The sequence below is a fragment of the Misgurnus anguillicaudatus genome, chromosome 25 (genome assembly GCF_027580225.2).
Source record: "Misgurnus anguillicaudatus chromosome 25, ASM2758022v2, whole genome shotgun sequence".
Lineage (NCBI taxonomy): Eukaryota > Metazoa > Chordata > Actinopteri > Cypriniformes > Cobitidae > Misgurnus > Misgurnus anguillicaudatus.
Genome location: NC_073361.2, coordinates 1,664,476 through 1,675,953, shown reverse-complemented (window position 1 = coordinate 1,675,953; position 11,478 = coordinate 1,664,476). Strand labels below are relative to the sequence as shown.

The window sequence follows — 11,478 nt, the reverse complement described above, 5'->3', positions numbered from 1 at the left end:
ATTTCTAATCGATTCACTTCAATGTATTTCTAAATAGCTAGTTTTACAAACTTGCATTGTGCAAACAAGCTTTACAAAAAATATATTTGATTTTTGTTTTGTTTTGTTTTGTTTTTAAAAAACAGTATGGAAATAAGGGGAAAAGGAAAACAAGAATAAATTATCAAATATATAGAATAGACTGTTATGAGAGCTCCAAGCACAAAGTTCTGCAATCCTATTATATTTGTAAGAAATTTCTACTTTTCATTATACTTTTTCTGGCCTAAAAGTGTCTGAGCTCATATATCACAGAGATACCACATGCAAGTGAAATTACATTTGCAAGTTGCAGTTTTGCCACTGGCCATAAAAAGGTAAAGAGGACTTATAACGTTTGAATCCTTTAACTTAAAATATGAACAATCTTTAGAATCCATGGGCAAGTTTGGGGCCAGTGCCACCTAATGGTCAGAAGATATCAAATTTGTAAAAATGCTAGTTTGTATCAGTTCCATGACAGTGAAACAAAGAGATGAGAGTAACCAATCTGTCATAGTAAACAATACTTCCTGTCCACCAGTTTGAATTTGATTGAATTTAAATTGTCATTTGCATGAAATTATCTGTGCATGTGAAAAAGATTGACTCCAGTTATCATATTTAAAGATGCTGCATGCATGTACTTAATATCGTTACAGAGAGCATTTTAAATAGGTGTTTATAAAACAAAGAATTAAGGAACAATTCTGTAAGACAGCACAGCACAGGTAAATACATTTAAATGGGTTTCTTCGACAACGCTTAGTACTCCATTACAATAGGTGGCGGTAAAGCACCAATAGCTAGTTAACCAATCGCCATTTAACTAAAAAAGAAGCCGTCACAGTATTTACACGTGAGCTCGCTGGACATGAATACAGCAGATGTCGTCTCATACAGGTACATGATGCAGCACAATTCACATTATCTCTAGGGGTTTGTGCTATTTTGTCTGTAATATATTGTGTTTGTTCCTGGTCTACTAGTGCAGTAAAAGCTGTTGTTGGTAGACTTTGTAGACAAAAAGACAATGAGATGACAAAAAGAAGAGGGTGGGAGTTTTATATTCTGTAGACAACCCCCCCCCCCCAAAATACATCATCTGGGGTTTATTTCGAATAATTCGACCTCAAGTTCTTGTTGTAAAATTCATTATAAGATGCAAACTTAGATTACTCATGCAATTTGTAAAACTGTTGGATTATTAAATTAAAACAATAATGCAACTGCTACATTGATTAGTTTTACAGTGTAAAAAAAGTTATACAGTGTAACCGGACAACTGAACGCATGAAGGGTTGTAGATTAAAGGTTACTTTGACTGCAACATTTTCATTTCCAGTTTAAATAAATGTTTAATTAATTAATTAATTAAAATAAAGTGTCGGAAATGCCTACAAAATTAATAACATGCACCCAAAATTCAATATTATCCATAAATTGCTTGTTAGGTTTTAATATAGTTAGGTAATATAACATAAGCAATAGTGCTTTTGTGATTTTTAGACACAGTATTGCTCAATTAACTCAACACATTAATCTCATAACATTTGTAATTTGTGTTTTCTGGTTCAACATGAGGTGAAGTGGTCATGTGCACACATACCGTGGATTAACCACACACTTTACAAGCAACATATTTTAAGTGTTTTGATAATTGAATGATTGAAAAAAAAGACAATTAGTAACTTTATATTTTATAAAACATTACATTTATTCAACACAATTTATGTAAACACAACACAGGCAGCTAATGTGTGCATTGACAGTTAAAGGGATAGGTCATATTAAAATGAAAAATTTTTCATCCTCATGTTGTTCTAAATTTCTTTTTTTTCTGATAAACACAAAAGAAGATATTTTGAGAAGTGATGGTAAACACACAGCGATAGTGTCCATTGACTTCCATAGTAGGAAAAAATATGATGGAATTTAATGGGTACCGTCAGCTGTGTGCTTAGCTTACCATCATATATCAAAATATTTTCTTCATGTTTTAGCACAATACTTCCAAAATATTTTTCCTATGGAATTTAATGGACACTATATTTTGGAAGTATTGTGATAAATGATAAGGATAATATTTTGATAAATGATGGTATGCACATACGGCATAGACATTATATACGTAGACACCTCATGACGTGCTGGAACGCATCAAGCGTCGCGCCATATTGGATGGGTCTCCTCACTGTACGCTAGCACCAGAGTCAATGGGAGTTAACGGAAAGAAAGCAACTATGCCCGTATTTTGTGCAGCTTACGGTTGCAAGGTTCCAGATCACATGGGATTACATTTCATAAGTAAGATTGAACAATCATTTTGGTTATTTTACGTTATTATTTATAATATTATGTCAATGTTCAGCAGGAACTGGTACTCTCTCTCATGATCTCTGGCTGTTTTTTCTTCACATTTGAAGGTTTCCCAGTGTGGGGAAAACTATTAAATATAATTCGTAGTTAAAAGTTAGACCCCCCATAATAGTTTTGTCATTTCTCTTTTATAGTTATTTGATTAAAAATTGGTAAGTTAATTATTCAGCACATACATGTATATTTGTAGTATGCAGCAATGCGATTGTTGTCCAGTGTGTGGCAGTAAGCCACTGACATGATTACTGACATGAAGCATTCGGACGGGACTAAAATAACTGAGAAGCTCTGATAAAAAATGTACTTTACTAAAAAATGTTCACTACATTCTAAAACCATCATACTGTGTATTCCTTTTATATTGCATATTAAAATTAATTTAATACCTAATTACATAAAATACCTAATTACGTAAAAATTACATAAAAATTGTGTACTTTTACTTTTCTTGAGTAAAAGAACTGAAGTACTTTTTCCTTAAGTAAAAGTAAAAAAGTAGATGTTTAATGTACTTAAATATTAAATATAAACCAAAAAGCTTGAAATTATGAAATGTAGTGGAGTAAAACTTATGATAATATGCTTTGGAAATATAAATTTTCCAAAGAAAAACACTGATAAAATACAGATACATGAAAATGTACTTTTATGTAGAAAGTAAAATACTTAAGTAGTGTCTGCCTCTGTCAATATGCCATACTTAAAGAGCATAATACAAAGTATTTTAGGATGAAAGCAGCATTTTTCAATGTGTGACAGCGTCCTGTATCATAACTAAATCTCTGCCACTTATAACAACTCAAACCGTGTAAAAATCCGGTAAAAATTAGGGGAGTTATGATTATTCCTCATTAGAAATGAATGCAAGGGAGCACACTGGACACCCATCTAAGATGGTGGCAGCGCGATACGTCAGGTCCAATAGACAGCTCAGTCTAAGAGGTGTCTACGTATATAATGTCTATGGTTGACGGTACCCATTAAATTCATCATATTTTTTTTAATTCCTACTAAGGAAGTTAATGGACACTATCGCTGTGTGTTTACCTTTATTTCTTAAAATATATTCTTTTGTGTTCATCAGAAAAAAGAAATTCATACAGGTTTAAAACAACATGAGGATGAGTAAATGATGACAGAATTTTCTTTTTAAAGTGAACTATCCTTTTAAATATTTACCATAACTGTTTTAACCATGTTTTGTGCGTGCTACCACGGCATTGTTTTCTACCTTCTGGCTATTAAAACAGAAGTTTGCACAGAAATGCAAATATGTCACATCTGCGTTGAAAACTAAGGTGATATATGAGATATATATGAGGCAACCTCCGTTATTAAATTTTTCTAAAAATGTATTTTTTATTAATATCAATCAGACTGCAGTTGGTTTGCTTTAAATTAAGCCTTCATAACGAATAAAATACAGCTAAGTAACACATGATAACATAATAATAAACATGCTTTGACAAAAATGTTAAAGGGGACATACTATGAGATTTTTTTAAGATGTAAACAAAAACTTTGGTGTCCCCAGAGTGCGTAATTGAAGTTCTAGCTCAAAATACCACACAGATAATTAATTACAGCATGTTAAAATTTCAATTTTGGGTGTGTCATTTAAAATGCAAATGAGCGGATGAAGTGCAAACACTGATCACAATAATGGTGGTTTGTTGCAATTGAAACTCAATTGTGCTGTGCATTATTTTCTCTCTCTATAGTCCCTTTCACACATACAGTCTTTACTGGTAATTTACTGGTAAATTGCAGTTAACATGTCATGTGTGAACAGAACCTTTCCGGTAAATCAGTGCTCCCAATTTACCAGTAAGACAGGTTGTAAGATTACCAGTAATTTACCGGTAATGTGTGAACGAAAAATATAGGATTACCGACATTTAGAACGGACAACGTCAAACTACGCTGACAGATCGGGCTAATCAGAACATTTTTATACAGATGACGTGTTTACCCCGCACTGTTTACGTTCGTTTCCACACCCATGCTGCTTAAAAGTCGAGCACAACTTAAGTTAACATCCACATTTATTCAAAGTTGTTTAAAACAGCTAACCATCTATTTGCCAAATTGCTGACGTCCTTAGTACACCCTCGGTGAAGCTAAGGTTCCGTTTGACGTCGCCTATGCAATGTTGTTTGGTCACGAGCAACTTCGCGACCGTTTGCCACAGATGTGAAAACAACAAAAATACGGACCGACGACATTAAGTCATAACCCGCCATTGTGTACAAATACGACACGGAGCTCGCGGCCACGCGCCACAGGTAACTTCCGCTTTCTCTCCGAGTTTACCGGTATTTTGATACTGATGTGTAAATTCATGGTAATTTACCAGAATTATAGTGTGAAAGAGGCTTATTTCTCTCTGCACTAAATGGCAGTGCTGTGGTTGGATAGTGCAGATAAAGGGGTGGTATTATCCTATTCTGACATCACAATAGGAGTCAAATTTCAATGACCTATTTTTTCACATGCTTGCAGAGAATGGGTTACCGAAACTAAGTTACTGGGTTAATCTTTTTCACATTTTCTAGGTTGATAGAAGCACTGGGGACCCAATTATAGCACTTAAACATGGATAAAGTCAGATTTTCATAATATGTCCCCTTTAAAAAAAAGAGTTCTCTCGTTTCGGAACCAAACCCTTCTATATATATATATATATATATATATTAGGGATGCCACAATTCTCAATGTAATATTGAACCGGTCGGTCCTGGTGGCGACGGAGAAAGTGACATTGCAACAACATTGGTTCCGAAAGAAGGCAAGGAAATTACTTACCTCCGGACGTTTCTAAATCGGAAGGGTGCAGCCTCCGGAGGTCGCATATGCAGGCTGGATACGTCATCAAGCCTGGTTCATTTCAGTTAACGGAGAATTACATTCGCAAGTCATAAACATACTACAACAATTTATATTTCACTAAAAATAGTAGTCAACTTTATAACGTTAATTGTTAATATTCTGAAAATTATGATGCGCAGCTTAGAAATGTGAGCTCCAGAGGCTGCAGCGTTCAGATTGAGAAAGTCACGGCCACAAGTTCCCCATTAGAAAGGGTTTTTAGCACGAGGGGAACATTGTAACATGTCTGCTTTGTTGATTGTTTAGTCTTTTAAAGATTTAGTGTTTTTAAAGTTTTAAGGTTGGCCAGTTTGATAGTACAAAAACCACAGGGGATATTTTAACAGCTAATATATTTTAAATTACTCTAAATTTTAAGGGGTCTAAAATAAGGAAAATATACTTTTAAAAGAGATGTTATTATCACTGAAAGTCCTGTAGCACATTTTTTTAAGTTAAGTGTAGCCCTGTAGCCCAAGACAGCTTGCCCACTGAAGCTAAGCAGGGCTGAGCCTGGTTATTACTTGGATGGCAGACCACCTGGGAAAACCAGGTTGCTGATGGTAGAGGTGTTAGTGAGACCTGCAGGGGGTGCTCACCCTGTGGTCTGTGTTGGTCCTAACACCCCAGTATAGTGATGGGGACACTATACTGTCAAAAAAGCACCGTCCTTCGGTGGATGCTGCACATTGGTGGTGGTTGAGGAGATTCCCCCATTCATATGTAAAGCGCTTTGAGTACTGAGAAAAGCGCTATATAAATGTAAGTTATTATTATTATTATTATTATTATTATTATTATTATTATTAAGTGCATAATAAATGTTTTTTAAAAAAAAAGAGAGAATCGAGTGAGAGAATCGGGATCCCGATTCCCATGGAGAAAAATCGTGATTCACACTTTAGCATGAATCGTGCAGCCCTAGCTTAATAAAGCCACAGCGAGTTGATATCCAGTCATTGTGTGCTAGCTGCTTTAAAACTGCTTGAACTCTGCTTGCAATGCTGGTGTCAGATTTCATACGCACGCGCACACACACACAACACAGTAGAAGTGTAAAGATGTAAATTCGTGTGGGGCAATGGGAATGACGCAAATTGGGCTTGTTATTGACGCAAACGCGCGTTATTTGACTCAAACACGACTTCCGCGCAAGTTGAAAAAGTTCAACTCAAGAAGAGATTGCTTATGATGCTAAAATAAATCCCACCAGTAATCTTGATTGAGGAACGCATTTTTGGTTTCTACACAGACAGCATGTTGGACTTAACAGTAGTGCAGTAAGGTATAGCCTTCATTTACAATGTAAAGTTGAATTTACTACAGGTATATAAAATGGCCAATTTATGTAATGTAATGAATTCACATGTTCCCCAGTTTGAATAGGATATCATTTTTATATATCTTTATTTAATTATATCTTATATTATTGTATCAATACACTAGAAATTTGTAAGATGATTTTTGCATTTACATAACATACAGAGAACTGCAATTAAAACCATTTTTGCTTCTCAACATCTCACTGTTCCTGTTACCTAAGCATAGAATAATTAAAAAACACTTTAATAGACCAAAGCATCAGAACTGAAACTGAACCGAAAACCGTGGACAAGAACCGAAAATTATATATATATATATATATACATATATATATATATATATATATATATATATATATTATATTTAAGGGATGCAACAATACACTTAGTTCACGGTTATATATTTATATCTATATATATATTTTTGTAATATTCTGTTATTTCTACAGGATCTAACTTTAGCTAGTCCAGTGCTCTCTGATCCCCTGTTTTGTGGCCACTTCTACATTCAAGTCCTGAGATGGCATTTCAACTGTGCCCCATTTGCCTGAAAGAATTTGCTCAACTCAGCCAACATCTGAGGGTGACACACCAAATTATCAATGTTGAGGAAAGGAGGCTCCTCTTGGCCCTTGACTCCGGTAGGATCAGCTTCCGTGTGGGATGCTGCCCTATCATTGGGTGTGGCAAAGACACTATGAGGCTAGATCGTCATTTGAAGAGGCATCGCAAACTGTCACAGAAGGCTCTGCAAAATATTGTGATGGAGTGGAAAAAGAAAAAAATTATGTCTCAGCTAGCTGCTCTCCGAGCATCAAATCCCAGGACCCCAATGAATTCAACCTTAGATCTGAAGGATGATAATGTCAAGGACGATCATGTCAAGGAGGATGATGTCAAGGCCGATCATGTCAAGGCCGGTGATGTCAAGGCCGGTGATGTCAAGGCCGGTGATGTCAAGGCCGGTGATGTCAAGGCCGGTGATGTCAAGGCCGGTGATGTCAAGGCCGGTGATGTCAAGGAGGATGATATCAAGGAGGATGATGTAAAGGACGATCACGTCAAGGAGGATGATGTCAAGGCCGGTGATGTCAAGGAGGATGATGTAAAGGACGATCATGTCAAGGATGATAATGTCAAGGCAGAGGACCCAGGGATGCCAGAAGTTCCTATGGCAGAAGAGGAGCTGTGCTGCCTTGAGAGCTGCCGACGTAAAAAACTCCAGCTAAAATTGGAGGTAAATGACCTCAACAAACAATTGAGCACCCTTGCTTCATCCCTAACGACAGTCACACAGCGCTATAGTGCCCTAAAACGTCAGTGTGGTCGTGAGGTTTCCGAGGCCATTGAGGACAATGCCTTGCCGATGTCCCCTACGCCCCAGGACTCCTCTATCACATCACAGCAGTCATACGACCAACTGGAGCCCAGCAGCTCCCCTCACCATCCTGATCAGCTTCTACCTCTGAGTAAGTTCAGCTTTTTTTCTTTCAATACATCTCTGATGTCATATGCAATCCTATCATCGCACTTACTCTCTTTGTTTTGTCTTTTACCCATTCTAGATGAACAAGATGAGAGTCCCGTTCCCATGCCAAAGCTAAGAAAGATTATGGGTGAAAAGATGTTGCCAGAGGATATCAAATTCGCTAGCATTTCACATGCCTCACAAGGCTTGGTAATGCTGAGACCATTGAAGCAGCTCAAGCTGCGTGCATCCCACTGCTCATTTGCACAAGTCAGCCCCATCAAGAGAGCAAATAGCAGAGCTGAGGCCAAATTCATAGTAAACAAGGCATTGAAGGATTCTAGCTTTCCTCGGCCTCAATGATCCTGTTGGGACTTTAAATTGATAATCAGGTTAGCCTGTTGAATGTTTCGGCACTTTGATGTATATAAACTGTTGTTATTTTGTTTTATTGTTCTTTTATTGTTCTTAGATGTTTAATACGTTTTTTTTTTTCCGATAATAGGCCAGTTGCCTGATTACTTATATAATGGGGTTTAAGTATTGTCACTGTGGACATATTCCTTAAATTGCTAATTAAAACTAAATAAATGGAAACTTGATATTAAAAATTTATATTTGAAACTCAAGTAAATAAAACAACATTGAAACTTGCTCTAATGAGAAACTTACAGAGTTGTTTCCCTGCTAAAAAACAGCATCAAACCAGCATGGGAATAATGCTGGTCTTTTCTGGTTTGATGCTGGTTTAGCTGGTGGTCACAGCATACCAGCACCAAATCACAACATATGCTGGTCTTGCTGGTATGACCAGCATGGGATGCTTGTGCTAATGCTGGTTTGGTGCTGGTTTAGCTGGTGCTAATGCTGGTGCTGATGCTGGTTTAGCTGGTGTTCACTAGCAAACCAGCACCAAAACACAACATATGCTGGTCTTGCTGGGATGCTGTTTTTTTTAGCAGGGTTTTGTCTTAAATTTACAAAAAGTAAAAATCTAATGAAGATGTGTACAAAATCTAAATTTGTTAGCAAAATAAATTTGTATTATGTGAGAATTTTTGTAAGGTTCGGTGCCAAATGGGTTAGCTGTCTATTTCTGCTAAGCTAATTAAACATATTGCAATTGGGATTTTGTTATAATGCTAAACTGACATACAGATAACAGTATATCAATACATGTAAAGTTTTTATGTATGCTGGGCCTTAATCAAATAGGTCTATCAACATATTAAGTATAATGTACAATAATTGGACACAAAATCTTGATTTAAAATATTTTATTAGCTTATTTGTAACAAATTCAAACCTGACATGAGAAAAAAGACTGATACACTGAACATAAGCAGTTTCTTGGGTTTAGATTATGGCAGGACTAGGCTTTAGTTATATTAAGACATTTCAGTAGTTTTTACAAACAACAACAGTTGTGTGCATATTGAGACAAAACAGGTCAATATGTTTATAACCTATATATATATATATATATATATATATATATATATATATATATATATATATATATATATATATATATAGTGTATTGAAATAAATTATGTCTCAAAATAACACAGTTGAGTATACTTAAGTTTATCTTAGGACAACTTGTTTTGTACATTAAAGGGATAGTTTTTCACAAAAATGAAAATGTTGTTACAAACCTGTATGAATTTCGTTGTTGTGATGAACACAAATGAAGATATTTTGAGAAATGTTTGTAATCAAACCGTTCTTGGACTCCATTTACTTCCATAGTATTATTTTTTACTACTATGGAAGTTAATGGGGTCCACGAACAGTTTGGTTACAAACATTTCTCAAAATATTTTCCCTTGTGTTCATCAAAACAAAAAAATCATACAGGTTTATGACAGTAAATGACAGAATTTTCATTTTTGGGTGAACTGTCCCTTTAAGTGCAAAATTTGTACATAAAAATGTTATGTTTACTAAGCCAGGTTTAAAAACAATTATCCTTAAATGTCTTAAATGCCCAAATAGTATTTCATTAACAATTCCAGATGATAAGCATGATTTTTTTATACTTGTCATCAAACAGTTAAAAATGTAGAGTGTTAAAGAGTAACTGTCACAAGTCGGGGCTGGCCACTAGTATAAATAAGCCACGCCCCTTTTCAACTTCCACCTCGGGGAGGTCCCCAAAGCCAACCCAATGACCAGACAACACAAATGCACGTAAGTATAAAAATATACATTTTATTTAATTTAATTAAAATAGATGTGGGAAATGGGGAGGGGGGAGGAATTTAAAACTAATGCTCTTGCTCTGCCCTACATGTAGGCCGTGATCGGAAGAGAAGGGGGGGGGCCAAGTGTCCGGGGTCCAAGACACTACGGGGGGTGTGTGGCTCGGGCTCCTCCGCCTTGTTTTATGTTCCCGTGGCGCCCTCCTCTTCCTCCTGGAGGCAGAATGGAAACAACAGAGATAAGTGCTGGGGTTTATAAGCTTCTTTTGTTACGTACCCTTGTCCAAATAGCACCGTATCTCTCCGGTACGTGGTGCTGGGGGCTGGTTTCGTAAGTGTTCCTTTGACTCACGTGTATGTTTCTTCCCTCTCTTTGCAGGTTGACACTAGAACACAGAAGGTCGATTAACTATGCTGCTGTTGACTCTCTCTCACCTTTCCAGCTTGGGGTGACGTGCGGTGAGTACGGTACAGGTAAGGTTTTGTTCGTTCACTTCCTCCACTTTCTCTCTCCACAGGCTGCTAACTGGGACACAGGAGATCGGGTATTTATACTGCTGGTTTTCTCTTACCTCTCCAGCTCGAGACAACGTACAGTAAGTACGGTGCAGGTAAGGTTTTCCTCGTTCACTTTCTCTCTCTCTACAGGCTGCTGGCTGGGACACAGAAGATCGGTTATTTATGCTGCTGGTTTTTCTCACCTCTCCAGCTCGAGACGACGTGCAGTAAGTACGGTACAGGTGAGGTTTTCCTCGTTCCCTTTCTCTCTTTCCACAGGCTGCTGACTGGGACACAGAAGGTCGGTTATTTATACTGCTGGTTTCTCTCACCTCTCCAACTTGGGACGACGTACAATAAGTACGGTGCAGGTAAGTTTCCTCGTTCTCTTTCTCTTCACAGGCTGCTGACTGGGACACAGAAGATCGGTTATTTATACTGCTGGTTTCTCTCACCTCTCCAGCTCAAGACGACGTACAGTAAGTACGGTGCAGGTAAGGTTTCCTCGTTCACTTTCTCTCTCTCTACAGGCTGCTGGCTGGGACACAGAAGATCGGTTATTTATGCTACTGGTTTCTCTCACCTCTCCAGCTCGAGACGACGTACAGTAAGTACGGTGCAGGTAAGGCTTTACTCGTTCACTTTCTCTCTCTCCACAGGGTAACATTCCTGGTCAGATGGCAGTCAGTTTAGCATGCATTGTATATGGATTGAAAATATG

The 11,478-nt window shown here is 37.0% G+C and overlaps 1 protein-coding gene across 1 annotated transcript; it reads left to right on the top strand.

Annotated features, from left to right (window-relative positions):
• Window positions 1-801: 801 nt before the first annotated feature.
• On the top strand, window positions 802-8,670 carry LOC129426105 (uncharacterized). Its single transcript, XM_055182293.2, has 3 exons — window positions 802-921; window positions 7,037-8,056; window positions 8,153-8,670. The coding sequence occupies exons 2-3, from the start codon at window positions 7,108-7,110 to the stop codon at window positions 8,416-8,418; spliced, it is 1,215 nt and encodes a 404-aa protein (XP_055038268.2). The 5' UTR covers window positions 802-921; window positions 7,037-7,107; the 3' UTR covers window positions 8,419-8,670.
• The last annotated feature ends 2,808 nt before the right edge of the window (window positions 8,671-11,478 follow it).

Excerpts from the sequence above, each read along its gene's own strand:
- LOC129426105 (XM_055182293.2), top strand. The coding sequence starts at position 7,108 with ATGGCATTTCAACTGTGCCCCATTTGCCTGAAAGAATTTGCTCAACTC. Across the intron at positions 8,057-8,152 it reads TGATCAGCTTCTACCTCTGA|ATGAACAAGATGAGAGTCCC; the intron begins GTAAGTTCAGCT and ends TACCCATTCTAG.